General features: G+C 46.6%; 1 protein-coding gene across 5 annotated transcripts in view; it reads right to left on the bottom strand.

The window, feature by feature from the left end:
• Nucleotides 1-1176: 1176 nt before the first annotated feature.
• The window catches only part of HORMAD2 (HORMA domain containing 2), a 24938-nt gene continuing 8122 nt past the window's right edge, over nt 1177-17992 (bottom strand). For 3 of the 5 annotated variants that reach the window (XM_041420320.1, XM_041420319.1, XM_041420321.1), the window contains exons 7-13: nt 17325-17342; nt 15986-16053; nt 12897-13048; nt 12042-12295; nt 11784-11892; nt 10388-10452; nt 1177-1505 (exon numbers count right to left, since the gene is read on the bottom strand). In XM_041420320.1, coding sequence (XP_041276254.1) covers nt 1389-1505; nt 10388-10452; nt 11784-11892; nt 12042-12295; nt 12897-13048; nt 15986-16053; nt 17325-17342 — 783 coding nt within the window. In that variant the 3' untranslated portion in view covers nt 1177-1388. The remainder of the gene's footprint in view (nt 1506-10387; nt 10453-11783; nt 11893-12041; nt 12296-12896; nt 13049-15985; nt 16054-17324; nt 17343-17992) is intronic. The other 2 variants (XM_041420323.1, XM_041420322.1) reach the window with 2 other exon arrangements.

The raw sequence follows: 17992 nt of genomic DNA, 5'->3' as shown, positions 1-17992 counted from the left end.
GTCAGGGCTACAGGAATGTGGCCCTCAGAGCCCAGCAGTGCCAGGGCAGAGCTGTGAGGTGACAGCAGACCCACGTGCAGAGCCTGGCTCACTTGAGGATGTGCAGCCCTGAGAGCAAACACTGTTACAAAACCCCAGCAGAAGGAAAGTTTCTGGCTGGCTCTGGCATGTGAACAAACTGGCTTATTAGGCCACAGGTACAAAACAGAGAACATGGAGTGAAAGTGAGGATAAAATGGAGAATTCTGTTGCTTTGCAGGTTTTGTGAAATAGGTATCAGGCCATGGAACCTGCCAGATACTGCAGGGGGCTCAGGGACAGGCAGGGTCTGTTTGCTGTGGGCCAAGGGGGGACAGCTGCAGGATCGGCTTTAGGACTGCAATCCAACACTCCACTGCCTGGAGAAGGAGGGTGGCAGAAGGGGGCTCAGTCTGGGCATTACCTCTACTCAGTCAGGCAGGTCCAGCCTGGCTTTCAACTCAGGCTTTTCAACTTTCTGGCCAAGCAGAGTCAAAGCAGAAGGGAGATGCATCAATCCCATCTCCTGGCAACTTCAGGCAAGGAAAGATCACTGTTCCAGGAGGAAGGAAGGGCCCTGATGTCTGCAACCAATCTTGGACACTGCCACAGCAGATGACAGCTCCAGACTCTATGGATCAGACACCTGTCATGTGTTGCTCTCCTTACCTGTATTTGCAGCCACCAGGTAACTTTCTTACAGCTGGTTCTAAACTGGGTGTATTGCAACACAATTTATATCACACAACTGCTGAGCCCCCCGACACATGGTGGGGTGCTGACTTAGAAATAAGCTGATAACACAGTCATGGCAACACTACTCGCAGAGTCAGAAGAAAGACCTAAACATCCAGCACCAGCAGAAAATGTGTACAGATTAGTTTATCTCTGCACTCAATAGAGATAAGACCCCTTCTTTGAAAAAAAAATCTTAAGCTCCAGGAAACAGCAAAGTATGAAGTTAAGCACAATGTGGTGGATCATGAGACATGCTGCTTGCTGGCATTGATACCTCAGAGTTCATCTGGAAATAATGCCATTAAATCAGGGTGACAGAGTGGCAAAGGACAGACCAGCCCCAGAGGAGGGGATTTATTCAGTGAGGGGCAGGGGACGTAAGGGAGAGAGGCAGAAAGAAGCACACAGACACTGTTCATGTGGAATGATAAATTCTCAGCTTAAGAACATCAAACAAGTGCAGCTGGTTGGCAATGCCACAGCAGTTCTGGTGCTTGCTGTCTCTTGGCAATGCAGAGTTTTCATGAGACAACTAAACATGCAGAAATACACGTGGGATGGGGAAAAGTTAAACATTGGTCTGTACCAGTCAGATGACAGTGCAAACTCACACCTTCCAAATGTATTGTGTGTCAGAACGAACATAATTCCCTGTTGTTCAGAGGCAGCTTCTCTGGTTCACTGACCTTCCTTTTCTTCTCAGGTCCTATTACCTCTTCCTGGCTGAAAGCAAGGTTCAGGAGGTTTATCTGTAAGAACCATCAGAAACAGGGATCATTCTCACAGGGCATGCTCCTGCAACATGAGTTAAAAAGTATAGCTTCCAAAAGTGTCATGTGTGTGCCTGGATCCTCTTGGCTTTGCTCAGTGTGATCCTGTTCTCCAGAAAAGCAATTAGGCAAGGAATCAAAACTGGAGTACTGGATGGAGCTGGGAATGTAACAGTTGTGCAAGCAACAGGTTCAGCTTCAGGGACAGGGAGTGGATTTGGTGGCAAGGGGACAGGACCCATCTCCCCATTACTGTCAGAAAATAGCAGGAGCAAGGAGATCCTTGAGAAAGATAATAGCAGATAGGACATTTGTTTCTCCACCAACCTCAGATAATCATAACATACGGAAAAGAAGGGGCCACTTAGGTGAAATTTGTGACAGGAGAAGACACACAGTCCCTCTGTTTGTACATCAGGGAATTCAGTGTGAGCTGGTCAATCTCAGGCTTTAAAACTACCTGTGAGTCTGTGAAAAATAACTAAGCCAAGCAAACATTTTTCCAAAAGGCTTAGCTTGCCTCTAGAAAGACACAAACCTCTCCCAGAAATACTCCGAGCCTGCGACCCAAGAGGTTAAAAAACACAGATAAATATATGTGAGAATATAAGTGAGTCAACGGAACAGACACTTCAGACAGACCACAGGGAGATGGACAGCCAGGACGACAGCTGAAGTGTTGGCTGTGCCAGGGGACAAGCTCACTTATCCTCCTTATCATGTCACATATTTGCATTTCTACAATAATAATCCAGAGCTGCTGAGAGCAATGTGTGCTGTCGCCCACCCAGAAGGGACAAAGCATAGTCTGGCAATGTGGCCTCTCTCACTGGAGCTGAGCTGAGGGGACAGACCACAGCACAGAGCTTCTCCAAAACAAAGTTCACTTGGATGACAGCGAGGTGAACGGAGAGGGAAAGGAGTGCTAATAGAATTCCTGCTCCCAAACAGGAGTACCTCCCTCTAGTGTCACTGCAAGGCACGAGGAACCCCGGAACTGCAGCAGGGGAAGCACAAGGAGTTAATGAACTGCTGTTCCAGCACACATCCCGGGGATGAGCACAAGGTCTCCAGATTACAAGATGTGGTCATTATAGAATTCCCCGCTCACGTCACCAAGGCTGGCTTTCCATCTGACCTTGGAATGAGCTTCGGCAATCTCTGCATAGCAATGGGCTTTCTAATGTGTGAAATAGCTCTGATTAGGGATTAACAGCAAAATACTTTGAAACAGCCTCCCTTCGCCTCTCTATCGTGTTTCAATTTGTTTTTCTTCCCTCCTCTTCATTATGAGCCATACAATGTTGCCTAATGCAAAAGTACAATTTCCTTTCCCTAAAAACAGAGAAAACAAGAACATGCCAAAGTGGGCTGGGCCGGTTCTCCCTCACCCTGCACAGTCAGGCTGACAGAGCTTTCCAAGGCTGCCCAAGGTGTGTTTGCTTGAGGACAGAGCCATGTGTTACAGCTCCTCACCTGATATTCAGCTGCTCCAACTGGCATTTTTGGCAGCTATTTACCTTCTCTCCCTCACATCATTTTAACCCGTCTGCTTCCTTTTACTTTTGAAAAGAAGGGTCCAGAGGAGGAAACCCTGCATCCAAACCTCTGCAGTGGTTTGTACCCTGTCCTGCTGGCCACACAACAAAGCAGGGACACAATTCCCAGTCTCCCAGCCCCATCACCTGGATGAGGCAGCTCTCCTTCTGTTTTAGCCTAAACCTAGCTAGAGCTGGTGCTTTAATTTCCTCTACTGAGGAATGGATCTTCCACAGCCCAGAAAGCTACTCAGTGAAGGTTTTACCCCTTTGCTATTCCTCCAGAATTTCCTTCATGGATGGGATACTTGTAAGGTGGAGAAATAGCCACGACGAGCAGCTGCTTGCACTCCAGCTCCCCCCAGTTCTCTTGCCCTTTACCACAGGCAGCACGAGCACCTCACACGAACCTGAGATGAGGAGTGAAAACATCCAAGGAAGCCATGGAGGGCTCTAGAGAAGCACTATTCACCATTCAGTGAATCAGATGTCAACAGTGAGAGGTATTTCACTGCAGCCAACGTGTCCTGGCCTGTCCCTGCCCAAGCTCACGGAGGAACTCGGAGCCAGGAACAGACCCCAAGACCAACTTCAGCTCCTATCCTTAACCAAACACTCCAGCTTCTTCCCCAGAAAAGCTGCTCTAAAGGGGATTAAGTCAGATCCGACGTGTGCTTATTTGACTTGAAGCAGAAAGTAAACCTCTTCAACGGTGTGGTGAGAAGCAGGAAATCCCTCCCATTGATTAAACATACAATCAAAGCCTCCAGAAGTTAATTAATTCTAATTTTTCCCATGTACTGGGGTGCTTCACTTGAATAACTGATGTCAGAGCTTGGGCTGTGAGAATGTTGCATTTCCTCATACACAACCTCAGCCCCGCGAATGAGCCAGGAGCTGTAAAAGCAGGTAGGACAAGGTGCAGCCCCTTGCACCCGCACCCCAAAAAGGGACCATGCTGACAGGTGGGACAAGCTCAGAGCAAGCAGCAAAGGCACCAGCAGCTCCAAGTCCTCCTGACTCTGAGTCCAAGGCAGAGTTCAGGGTCTGGGTCATATAATGAACACACAGTGAGTGTGAATCTCCTGTTTTACTACATGTAAAAAAGCAGTATTTTGCCTCAGGAGTTTTCCAATAGAACTGCAGCTAACTTGTGAATCATACAAGTGTTACTAATTTCTGGCATAAAACTCACAGGACAGCTGCGAGTTGTCTGGAGAAGATATCAGGCTAAAAATAGATTAGACTTAGATTAAAGCCTTCCCAAGACTGGTGGACGAAACAGAGTGAGCAGACCACAGCCACACTGCTATTCTTAGATAGACACAATCAGGACCCAGTTTTGTGCTCTGCAGTTTGCAATCCCCAGTGCCCCCACATATTCTGGCCAAAAATTCCCAGCATAAATTTAAGAAAATTTACAGCTCTCCTGACATGTGCTTTGCTTCCCAAGGCATCCTATGCAGAACAGCTAAAATTGCACAAGAGCATTCGGCTGTGTCCCTCTTTGTCCCTGGCCTGCCCCATGCTGGGGTTTGGCACTTGGCAGATTTTATGTCCTCAGAAGAGTTCCCTTTGTCCAGGACACGGAGGGTTTTGTTTGGTACCTTGTAACTATCCCCACTAGTTCACAAGCACATGAATGTCAAAAGAAGTGCAGTTCCATCGAGCAAGCTGGAAGAATAAGGGCTGAGATACAAGACTGAGCTGCTGAAATAAAGCAGAGCAACCCTCAGGTGTCAGGACAACGCAGTTTGTGCAGAGGACTCTCATCGTCAGGGATGTTAATCAGAGTGACCCAGGCATCCTGTGATTTCAGCTGCAGCTACCACTGACTCAACAGCACAGCAAACTCTTGTCACTTCGAAAAATCAACCTGGTGACTCTTCAGATTGGTCCCCTAAGACCTAATTCCTGCCTGCTCACTGACAGCTGGCTCTCCGTGCTCTGAAGCACAGCAAAACCCCAGGGTCACAGGACACATCACGGTGTTGGTGGAAGGATGAGGGGAGATGGACACTAACTGAAAGCACAGAATCACAGATTCCCAGAATGGTTTGTGTTGGAAGGGATCTTAGAGCTCATCTCATTCCACTCCCCTGTCATGAGCAGGGACACTTTCTACTAGCCCAGGTTGCTCCATGCCCCATCTAACCTGGCCTTGAGCACTGCCAGGGAAATACAAGAAATCCATTTAAACATAAGAACAAAATTTTTATTTTTTTTTTTTTTACTGTGAGGGCAACCAAGTAGTGGTGAAAGTCAGCCAGGGAAGTTGTAGAGCCTCCTTCCTTGCAGATATTCACCACCTGACAGGACAAGGTCCTGAGGAACGCTCTCCCTTTCCCTGTGTTCTGAGCAGGTTTGTTGGCCCTGCTGATCCCCAGCTGGCCCTGCTGACTGTGCAGGGGTGGCTAAACCCCAGCACTGGCTCCCATCAGTTTCCAGTGCCATGGTCACACTGACATCAGTGGAATCTCTCCTGAGTTCCATCTGTGCAGGAGGATCATGCTGGTTACTGTGAAAGCCAACTTACGCAGGTGGAACAATGAGAGACCCTCAGTGTGGTGCTGCTGTGGAAAGCTGCCACGTTTTTGTGCCCAGGAAACCACACCAACACATCACTGACTACCACCAGTCCTCTTCCTTTTCCTCAGCTCTTGATAAAACCTTTGTCATTCAGTCACTCTTTCATCTCACGCCCCGTTCTGCACCTTGTGTATCTTGTAGCTTTTAAAGGATTAATGAACAGATCTTTCCAGAGTACAAAAAATAATGCTTCAAAAATATCTGTTAGAAGACAAAATTACCAATACCTCTCCTGCTAATCTCCTCCAGGGCCCTCAATCACACTGTCCACTTCTGTGATGGACATTCTCATTGCTGGATCACAATCACTTCCCAGAATCCTGATTCCAGCTCTGTAAGTGAGGGGAGAAAGACAATGGCCACTGTTTCTGCCTCTGAGGCTGCTACCCAGCAGCAGGGATATTAGATGTGTTCAACCTTAATGTATGTGGATTTCTCCAGAGGGTCTGGCTGCTAGAATGCACGGCATGAACACATGGAATGGCAGCCAGCACAGAAGCGCCACGTCTTCCTGCAGATGACCCTGTGGGAGCTGCCAGGGAATCTGAGGGTGCAAGGGTTAAATCTCCCTGGATCTGTGGGGTGACAGGCCTCACCTCTGCATGCAGAGATCACTAGGAAACTGTTTCCTGCACACTAGACATGGATAACTCATGGAAGGGATGAAGGGCCCCAAGATACAGCTAAGGATCTGATGTGAACTGAGAGAAGCCAGGAATTTCCTGACCTCCCTGTCTCACTCCTCCCAGCATGGCCTGAGCTCACAGGAAGGAGAGGCAAGCTCATCTCTGAATCTTTCTCTCTTCATTGCTTGGGTCTGTGTAGCTTCAGCTGGTTTGGAGGAGAAAATGTTCTGGGAACTTCTCATCAGATACACTCTCTTGATAGACAGACAGAGATAAACCTTGCTGCTTTTTTTCTCCTCTGTGAAAGTTCAAGATAATGACATTGCCACAGAAAAATGTTTTCCTATTGCTCTGCACATGGCAGGTTTCATCCTTCAACTGCCTTCTGTCATGGCACTTCTGAACGTGGTTTGCCTGGGAAAAATCAGACAACAAAGGTCTTGATCTCCAAGCTGTTGTTCTGCAGTTGAACACACTTGTGCTGACCTTCACTGCCAGAAAGAAGTTGTGCACAGCACTGCAGCTCAGCAGTGCACAGGAGCTGTGGAATGGTTTGGGCTGGAAGGGATCTTAAAGCTCATCTCACTCCACACCCTGCCATGGGCAGGAACAATTTCCACTGTCCCAGGCTGCTCCAAGCCCCAGCCAACCTGGTCTTGGACATTTCCAGGGATCCAGGGGCAGCCACAGCTTCTCTGGGCACCCTGTGCCAGGGCCTCCCCAGCCTCACAGGGAGGAATTTCTCCCCAGTATCCCATCTAATCCTGTGGCAGTGGGAAGCCATTGCCCCTTGTCCTGTCCCTCCAGGCCCTTACTCCAAGTGCCTCTCCAGCTCTTGGAGTCCCAGTGGGCACTGAAAGGGGCTCTGAGGTCTCTGTCAGGGTAACTGACACTGATCCCTGGCACACTAGGCAGGTATTACTGCATCATCCATGAAAGTCTGTGTCCACACAGTCCCTTGGAGAAACAGCAATGGCCAGGTAGCCAAGTCTTCTGCACAAGGAGCAGCAGCTGGAGGCCAGACAGACTGTCCTCTGAGGCCTAGAGCAGCCCTGATTCACAACACTTAGGTATGAACCTCTCCCCAGACATCTCAGTTGCAGACAGCTCCCGTCAGGAGAGCTGATGCACATGGCAGGAGCCTGCCTACAGCAGCCAGTGAATCCCAGAGCAGAACCCCTGAGCCATCACTGGTCCCACTGGGATGCCCACACAATGCCAAGTGTCAACACGCTCCCTCATGTCCCACAGCAGTCTACAAGCACGGCCAGCCCAGCAGCAGAAGCAGTGTCTGGCAGCAGCTGATGAAGTCAGAAACTTGGGAGGCAGAGCTGCCTGGTGCTGTGCTGATCCAGCCACACCATTCCCAGCTCAGGGCGAGCCAGGGCTCCCTGCACGGCTGCCTCACTGTGCACTGAGACTGCTCCAAGGACCACCCCAGAACTTCAGCCCACAGCTTCCTGATGGGAGATAAATGCCTGCAGAGGCGTTCACATGGTCAGATTTTACTCATCTTCTAGTTCTGTTTCATTCCAAACTCATTCCACTGCAACATGTTTGCTTACATGAAGACAAAGCTGACCAAAATCAATTTTCAGGACAAGGATGATGAAGGATGTTTGCAAGAGGATAGAAGAGTTTGCTGAAGAACTCAGAAGTTACCCCAAGTTCAGTGCAGGACCTCATTCTCATCAACCAATTTCTAGAAGTTATACTAATGGGTAGCAATTTTCTATTTCCCCCAACTCTTCACAGCTCCTAAAATGCCAGTGGAAAGAAGGAAGATGCACAAAGATAGCACAGGAAGACAAACCCTTGGCTGATGCAATCAGAAGGCTCCTGAAGCCAGGACAGGTGAGCTAATTTACATGCTGGTGCCTAACTCTGGATGATTAAGTGCAGAGATGCTCTGCTGGGAAAGGGCAATCTCTCATTTGATCACAAGGATCATCAATCATGAGATGGCAGATAAGAAGCCAGTGGAGTACATGAATATTTCCCCCCAACCTGCAAAGCCCTCTGGCAGAGACTCTCTGTGACCACTCCTAAAGGCCAGCTCCAGTTCTCCCTGGGCAGGAAGAGCTGCTTCTCTTTTGGCAGATCCACATCCTTTCGCCTCTCCCATGTCCATTAGACAAAAATAAACCTTCAATACTCTCATTCCTGGTTTTCCTGAAGAGCTCTAGGTCAGCAAGATAATAACCAATAACCTCAATTCCAGTTTTTATTTTTGGTAACCAAGCAATCAGAACGATTCACTCCAGCTGAAGAGCAGAAAATGTGCTCACCCACATTTCCAAAAGCAGCTTGTGACTGTGGGTAACGGTTTCAAACTCAGAACTTCTTGCATACCAAATCCTTGTGCAGACAGCAATTTTCTGTGACACTCCAAATTGTTCTGGTTAGTTTGGAAGATTTTGGCATTCCCACCCCACCCCAAGGGCTGGAAAACACTATTAATAGTGTCTGGATGGCAACAAGGTGTTCACATTCACACCTCAGCAGGTCTGCTCCTCCCCATCTCACCTACACCTGACCCTGTCAGACAACACCTAACTCAGACTTCCACCCCAGCTTCTCCTCATTTTTTAGGACAAACTTCACTCACCAGCTTGGCTTCTTGACTCACATGGAATACACAATGGTCATTTGTTTTAACCACTTCCTTCAGAAAAGAAGGGAAAGTACCTCTCATATGGAAAAAAGTGTCAAATTTTTATTAGTGCAGGCTTTACAGTGATGATTCTAACTACTGGCTTGACTTTGTTTTTCCCCAAACGGGGTGAAATATTAGCCAGTTTCTAAGCTATGAGGTTTTAAAAATAGCATCAAAGAATACATTAAGAAAAGAATCTCCCAGGGCTTGGGATTTTTTTTTTAAGTCTTTGGAAGCACATGATGGATAAAGTGATTATTCCATTTTTTAGCAACTAATGCTGTTTCCACCACCTTCAGACACTCTCACTCCTGCTACCGAATTCTAATGAAATGCACATGCTGAGAGAGGTGTCTGGTGCTGTGCTGGCCATGGTGACAGCCCCAAAAGAAGGTCAGAGCATGAATCAGTGGGGCAACCATGAGTCGCAAACAAAAAAGGCTCCTGTTTTCATAGACAGAATAAACAATGATCAGAAGGAAAGCGGAGGATGTGACACAAAAAAAAATGTGGTTAAACTTTGAAAAATACCAGCCTAGGCACACAAGTTCACTCCTAAGATCCAGAGTCAAGGCAAATATCTCAGAGATGCCTTTAGAATGACAGGGTGAGTTGCAGTCTGCAGTTGCTGTCTGGTTTAGACATCCCGGGATTCCTTTCAACAGAGGCGGGGAAAATTTTAGTGGCAATTTCCTACTCTCATTAACTTATCCTGACCAGTCAAGCTCACATGACTCTCAGCTAATTTGAATGTGAGGAGAATCAAGTGGCAATATTCAGAGATTTGCCATATCACTGAACAAACTTCTGTACGTGCCCACGAGTTTGGGCTCTGATGGTTTGGCTGGCCAGCCTTCAGGGTGGGATTAATTTTTTACTTATCTAAAACAACCTACCTGGTCTATCCTAATTCTTTGTGTTGCCCCAACAACCATCAAAAAAGAGATCAGTACCTCCAGGGGATAATTCTTCCTACCCCAGAGGGGGAACAAAAAAGGGAGAGGATTCATTAGGTACCTGTGACTCACATGTAAAGAAAGTCTGGAAGCAAGAGGGGAGAGGTGAAGACCATATTAGGCAAAAAATACACCCTTCAAACCTAAAATAGAGTAGTGATTTCAGACCCTTAATCCAAAACCACCCACAGGTAAACAAGCCTGGCTGGGACAGAGATAGGCTCTGTGTGTGTTACTCAGAGGTACCAGCTCCAGAGAACAGAATCAAATTCTGGTACTGGCCAGAGGAAATAAACTGATTGTGGAAAGCTTCTTCCTAAATGCTTCCAGTTCATGTTTACATCCCTCTGCTACTCTGTAGCCTCTATGCATTGTGATCCTGCACAGTAAATCCACTAATGTTAGTGAATTTTGTGTCACCTTTGATGATGCAATGATTCATGGCAGTGAATTCCCCTGTGCCTGGAGTATCTCAGAACCACTAAAGCTTCCTTACCTCCTGACACGCCCTTGAGCAAGGCATCCTGTCTGTCTCCTTGATTCCTCTCTTGTTTTTGCTACCTGCAACTCAAACAGCAAAGCAAAATTAGCTGTAAAGTGCTTAATTAAAAAAAAATAATCTGGAAGCCTGACTAAAGCACTGAGACACGAATCCCATGAAATTGTGTAAGCTTTGCTCTCAGACACTGCCAGCAGTGGCAGTTTATTCCTAGAAAGAGAGATTTCAGCATGAAGTGTCATCTGAACATCTGCTTGCAGCAGCTCTATCAATTATAATCTCCCTTTTAACCTGGATCTAAGAAAACAAAACTTATGTCTAGACATGCCCTAAATGTGAGGTGTGGGGGAAAGGAGGGGAGATCTCCCCTGGTTAATATTTATTAACCTTTCAGACAGTTTCAATAAAATTTGAGGGGGTGTCCAAAGTGCCTCAGTGTCATGAGATGAGGCAACTATTTAGAGTAGGAGGATCCTGCAAAAATCCCCAGAGCAACGAAAATGGCAGGATGAGTTAAATTCCCTATTAGTCATCGGGGAATCTGCAGGAGAAAGACCTGCAAAGGTGATTTCACAGGCAGGGAAGCTGCTTTATCCTACTGCCTGGCAATCCCAGGAATGCTATTTACCATTTTGTCACTAGATGGTATTGTTCCACAGGCTATATCCCAGAGCCTCGAAGGTCAAACAGCATGGTATAGCACAGGCTGGGTTGATTAAAAGCTTTTTTTTCTCATGTATTTTCATGTGTGTTTTCCCACATGGAAGTTATTAGCAAAAGTCAAACTGTAACAGCTAAAGTAAAAGATCTTTGTTGAACATGGAGATAATGTAACTCAGTTTTGATGATCTGGGCATTTCCTCCATATCTCAAAAAACCTGCTCAGATAAAGAGTTGCAAAGATACTGATACAAAATCAAATGTTTCTGTTAACAAACCAAGCATAATCAACCAGCCCTTTGTTACAGTTCAGTCTGACCTGACACAAAATTCAAACAGCCTGACAAACTCTGCTCAGCAAAAACCTAAATATTAGAGAATCATAGAATCACAGAATCATGGAATGGGTTGGGTGGGAAGGGATCTTAAAACCAATCCAGTGCCACCCCTGCCATGGGCAGGGACACCTTCCCACTGTCCCAAGCTCCTCCAAGCCCTGTCCAGCCTGGCCTTGGGCCCAGCCTGGGATCCAGGAGCAGCCACAGCTGCTCTGGGCACCCTGTGCCAGGGCCTGCCCACCCTGCCAGGGAACAATTTTTTTTCTCTAATATCTCAAATAACCAACTGTTATTAACAGCACTGAAAGACCTTACCCAAGACATTGTGTGGAATACATGATGTAGGGATACAATCAGGAGCAGAAGCTCCTTCAGTTTTGAAACTGGGCATTTACCTTTATCTTCAAGGCAAAAAGAAGATGCTTCTGTTTTCGTACATGGATGGGTGTCACTTTTGTCCCCTTCATGCTCATTGGAATCTGCTCTGACAGGGCAAGGGTGATTCTATAAAGCAAATGATGTTTTGTCTTAATAACATAACCTAAAAAATACACTGAGGTGGTAAATCCATAAGGAAAATGTTTCTTTTAAGGAGGTTTTTGCTAGATAAATTCTATTCTTCTGGTGACAATCAAATAGAGCTATTTCTGTACCTTTGTGCACTCCTCCTCCTCATCTTCCTCACAGTCCAGCCCTTGGTGGGAGATCTCAGTAGGGCCATTCTTCTGGATCAGGTTGCTGTCAGCCTTCTTAACCCTCTTCTTCTCAGTTGTCACTCTGACTTTCATGAGGTGGAAATCAGTGGAGACTGAGCCCACTTTCAGGTTGATGGGATCCCCAGCAAACAGGAGGTCAGCAGGGCAGCCATCTTCCTTGAAGCCAGGGGGCTGGTAATCCTTGGGAGTGACTGCACAAAGAGAGGGAACCCCATGAGGTCAGGGAAACCAAACTCCATCTCTCCTCAGTCTGATTTAGAAAGAGCAGTTATGAACCAGTTTTGAGTACCATCAGCTACTAAAAATATTCCAGTTTTTTTTCAGACTTTTTTGTTTGTTTGTTTTTGTTTTTTGTTTTTTTTTGTTTGCTTGTTTTTTAGGAGGAAGGGACAGAATGCAAAGGGTAAAATAAGCTGAGCAAATGTTATCAGGGAGCTGAAAGAAAAAAATACTTTACAATGCTGAGATACCACTAAAGTGCTGGAGCAAAACCTGACATTGCTTGTTCCTTAAGGAAACAAACTAAAAAAAAAAACTCAAAAACCCAGGGAAGAAGGATTTTCCCCTTTCACACCATGTAGCTGTTCTTCTTATATGGATTTCAAACCTTTCCTAAAAACACCTGCCATCCCTGTGCATCAGAAAGATTTATTGTGTTACACCATTTCTCAGTGCAATCAGCCAACAGCTTCTCCCATCTCACCTTTTCTATGCTTTATTTCATTCACAGGGCTCACACTCATTACAGAGACTGATGGAATTCTTCCCCAAGGCACACTGCTCTTCACCTACCATGGTTGTAGTAGAGGAGTTTCATGCTCAGGGTGATGTCATTGGGCAGTGGCCCCAGGTCCTGCATGAGCAGGTACAGGGTCCTGAGCAGGAGCCTGCTGGCCTGTTTGACATCCTTGCTGCACAGCCCAGCCACAAACTCCCTGTGGTTGCTGCAATAGGAAGAGGAATAATGGATTTGTTATCCTCTGTCATGAATATTCACGATCCAATTACACACACAGAGCACCCACTGACTTGTCTGAAACCACCAGTGACAAAGCTACAATGTCTTTATGTAATTTCCAGATAAACAGGGAAGTGAAACAGGCTCCAGGGATGGGGTGGCATCCGCAGAACACCCGCTGCAAACTCAGAGGCCTGGCATTTACATTTGAACAGACTTTGGAGCTGGGGCAACCATTATACAAATGTCATGACTCACTTGTTTGAACATGATTAAATTGGATCAAAGGACCATAAAACAAGTGCCTTTCACCTAAGCAATTTCAGGAATGAGAGGAATGAGTTGAGGACCCATCTAAAGCCGATTCGTCACAGGAGCTATTTTCAAGTCCATTCTGCAGTTTTTGAAGAGAAGTGAATTGCATGTTCTCACTCAATTCCATGTAAGAAAAAGCAGCTCAGAGGCACATTTTTCAGCAGTGACAAAGGGGCATTCCCCTCACCTCCTTCACCCATCCAAATGTCAGCTGGCTGCTCCAAGCCACCAGTCCAGACAGAGACCCATGGGTGACATGAGTGGGATGAATGGCACTCTAGAGGAGCTTGTTTCTCTTTGATTAAAACTGAGGTAGATGAGATGAGCAACTCAGAGCAGCCAGCCAACTTCAGAGAGAGCAGATGAATCACTGTGTGACTAAGGGACCTGAACTTCCCTAACTTTCAATGAGAAGGGGTCATAAAGATGTGTAGCTCCTTCATTACGTCTTTGGAAGACCCCTGACACTATGTGTGGGCTGCAGGGTGCCCAACACAATCACCCCAAATTGCATCAAAAGCAGTAAAAAAGTAACCCAAGAATATCCCAGAATGAAACTGACTGACTGACCCTCAGAAAGGACCAAATTAAGAGCAATTCCCCCTTCCAGCTGAACTTCTTTGGGTCATGTAAATGGGGTGGAACAGCTTGACTTTCCAAGGTAAGGAATCACAGCATTATTTATGTTGGAAAAGACCTCTAAGATCATGAAGTCCAAATTCTGCGGAATTAGATGCGCACTGTGGTCCTTGATTAAATCCTGCATGTTCAGAAATGTACAGTGAGAGGAAAATGCTGGTAGTGCCTAAGGTGGAATATCCATTACCATTACAAACTGTGGGATTAGCAGATCAGAAATGGCAAAATGAAAAGGTCACAAGAAAAAAAGAAATGAGATGTCCATAGGAATTAACAGATCAAGCACTGCTTCAATATGGGAATAACACTGAGAATTTAATGCAGAGGGAGTCAAAAAGCAGAAGGAACTGAACCTTAGAAGGAGTGGGATCCATGGCAATGAATTCCTGGAAAATCCATCTAAAATAAGACAAGGACCATTTAGGAGAAAGTCTCCCCTTACCCCTTGGATGTGACGCTGCAGCCTCACAAAACCTCTCTCCCTGAGTGATTAACTCGAGTCTGCACAGGACAGCTGCTGCAGGTGTAAAAGGCACTGTTATCAGCTGAAGGAGCTGATAGGAAAGGTGACACAACTCCCTGATCTGTGCCAGAACTCTGGATTATTAAAGACTGCAGGGGCACGCACGAGCCTGCCACAGCACTGCCAATCCCCACAGAAACAGGGCCCAGGAATCCAGTACCACGGGCTCTGGAGCCTCAGAGCACATTCAAACATGACAGGAAGATGGCTTGGCCTCTCCCTGGATGGCACAAAGGACGCCCAAGTTCCATGTGGGGACTGTCCTTATTTCTAGGAATTAATGAGTAAGGCTGATTAAAAGCCCAAAGTACTCAAGGACTATCTATTATCCTTCAAATCCCAGATCTCCTCTTCCCCTCGGTGTGAGGACAATGGACAGCAACTTCGAAGCAGAAATGGAGGGCACAGCCAAAAGGTCATTCCAGAGATAATTCAGATTTGCCCAAAAGAAAATAATTTTGCCTTATGGTTAAAAATTATTTTGATGTATTTAGAGAAAGAGCAGCTAAGGGCACACTCCAGGAGAGCTGGGGAGGAGCTTCCCGAGGAACACACAAGAAAGCAGAGCTCTCTTGCTGTCCAGGCAGGTTCCAAGATCCATCTTTCACCAATACCAACTGCAGAACAAAGTAAAAACAGGTTAATTATTTTTCTTTGCTTTGGTTATAGCAAACGGCCTTTGATAGCATTTATTTGAAGCTCCACAGGATTATGGCCTACTAAACACAGCTTTAAATATCTAACAGAGTATCAAAAAGAGGCAAAAACCTGCTACTTCCTGCCACATGTTTTGCACCATCAGCTCAGGCACCCTAAGTGAAAGTTCTCTCAGGTCACCCACGCAGGGCTGCTCAAGCAGAACGCACGTATGCAAATCCTCAAGGGAAAAAAATCCTGGGCACAGGATCATGGTGAAGGGCTCAAACCTGAGCAAGCCTCATCTGAAAGCACAAGGCTGCCTGGTGGAAGTGCAAGAACACTTGTTGTTAGCTGAGACAGCAGCAAGCTCAACAACTGGGCTGGTTTCTGCATGGCCTCCCTGAGGAGGCACCACTTCTGTCAACTGTCCTTGGCTCAGGTGTACTCTGAGGGCCTCGTGGTGCTCTGAAAGAGCATTTCAGCTCATCCTCCCAGCAGTTCATACCCTGTAAGGTGAATATCCTCAACTCTGATGGTATTCACAGCTGCTTAATGGCTTGGACCTGCTCAAACCACAGAACCACAGGATGGGTTGGGTTGGAATGACCTTAAAGCTCATGTTGCTCCCCACCCTGCCATCTGCACAGACACCTTCCACTAAACCAGGTTCCTCCATCCAGCCTTGCTTTGGACACTTTCAGGGATGGGGAATCCACAATCTCTCTGGGCAATCATAAAGTGCAACTTCTCAATGCTTCAAGAGCACAGTTTTTAGTGTAACCCTGAGAAATCAACCCAAATCCTTACCTGCTGATGTCCATCTGGGGCACCTTGTTTTTGTACTTGAATTTGAATTGATACATTTCAGTGACTGTCTAGAGAGAGAAGCAGAAATGGATCACTTTGAGAAACAAGATGTGTCCTGAGCTTGGAGAGTCCTTTCACACTCTCTGCCAGAGCACAGAATTAATCTCACATGCTGACAATTTTAACTCTATTATTGCTTGCACAAGCTTTGGCAAATTCTCTTAGCAGCCGCATCTTACCTAGCACTGAAAGAATCATAACAAAATTACAAACTTCCTGCCTCCTCCTTCCACTTCCTCTGTGGGCCTGGCTCTCCACCTTCAGTCTCTAGAAAAGCTCCAGGGCTGGCCAATCCTCCCAGTGCCCCTTGCTAAAGGAAAACTGGGAAGCTGCACAGGTGACCAGTGCCACAAGAAAGCCTTGCCCTGCGCTCCGTATGGGGACAAGGGCCTGGAGGACTCTTCCCACAGGGAAATCCAAACAGTATTGCATGGGAAATAGCTGAACTTCACTGGTCTTGGACTCTTTATGAGGTAGACAAAAATAGTGGATGATTTTCCATTTAAAAGAATTAGAGAATAAAACAATTAGGAAGAACAGACAGCTTCCCCCCAAGAGAAAGGGTCTATTGTACAACAATTCCATGCCTATAATTCACTTTTTCCGGAGACAATGAGGTCGATTAGTAGGAGCTCAGCTGAGCTCTTAACTCTGAGCTTTCCCTGCAAATCCCAGCCTTGGCATGGCTCAGCTCCTGCTCTGTCCCCAGACTCTGAGGTGCCATGCAGCAGAACTGGAACCAGGTTCAGATGCAAAGGGTCTGAAGCTGTTCTCTGATCCCCAGCCTGGATGCAGACCCTCACTCTAGGATCACACCCCCCAGGTGAAACCAAACAGAAACACAACAGAGGACACCGAGAGGGCGAGGACAGGCACTACCCAACACACCCATCCAGGTCTGAAGGGATTCCTGACTTCTGTCCTACACCTCTCTGCATGACAGACCAGCTCTTTTCATCAGGGCTGTTAAAAAGGTGGTTTGCAAATGAGTAATGTTGAATTCCCCATTTTTTCTCTTTGGGAAAAGAAAACAAGACTGTGAACATGCCCATTAGTTGTCTGCTAACATCCCTGCCTGAGGCCCTGGTGGGCCCTCAGCCGGGTGTTTGATCACAATGCAGCTCACTGAGCTGGCACTGCGGAGTGAAGGCACAGGAACAGAAATGGGTCACCAAGGAGCTATGGCAGGGTAGGACTTAAGCCTCCACTCCACTCTGAATACAAATGTACTCACCCATGCCTTCAGCTGCCTCAAAGATTAATTAAGACTCTTTCTTACCTCGGGATTGGTGTAAATCTGTTACAAGAAAGCACAGTGAGGACATTCTTGGGACAACTTGAACCAGTGACTAACAAGGATTTTTCAGTTTACAGCAGAGACTGTGCTATCTTTAGTGTGGGATTGGAGAAATGAATGGCTGGGAAAGAGCCTTCCTCTATCTGCAGCCAATACTTACCACTTCAAAGACAGGTAGAAGACACTCATGTGTGCAATACTGGAGGAATGAGGTTAATTCCCATTCCAGCCCTCACCGGCAGCTATTGATGACTGGGATTTAACTGCTCAGATGATGCACAGAGTAGATGGTGAGCAAAGCTCCTGGTGCTTTGCAGGGGGCTGGGGTCAACAGCTGCCTATGGACCCACCAGTGTGTGGTTTCTCCAGGATCAGATTAATGACGAGGACCCTTCTGCACGGGGAAATGGAGGGGACACAGCAGCTTCCATGATAGGAATCACTCTCAGAGTTTAAGGAGACAAATTAAGGTCCTCAGTCAGAAGTCTGACATCCTGAGAAAAACATTCCCATGCAGCCTTGAACTCTACATTTACTGTATCTAAGAAAGGTCACAGCTCTATTAAAAATCACACACATTTTGGCTTCTCCTTAAAAAAGGCACAAATGGGTTGACACAACCTTGACTCTGTATCTCTTTCAAGCAGGGG

The sequence above is a fragment of the Onychostruthus taczanowskii genome, unplaced genomic scaffold, assembly GCF_017590055.1.
Source record: "Onychostruthus taczanowskii isolate IOZ18803 unplaced genomic scaffold, ASM1759005v1 scaffold64, whole genome shotgun sequence".
NCBI classification, from domain to species: Eukaryota; Metazoa; Chordata; class Aves; order Passeriformes; family Passeridae; genus Onychostruthus; species Onychostruthus taczanowskii.
Note: the sequence above shows the minus strand (reverse complement) of the source record. Positions and strands in the feature narration are given on the sequence as shown.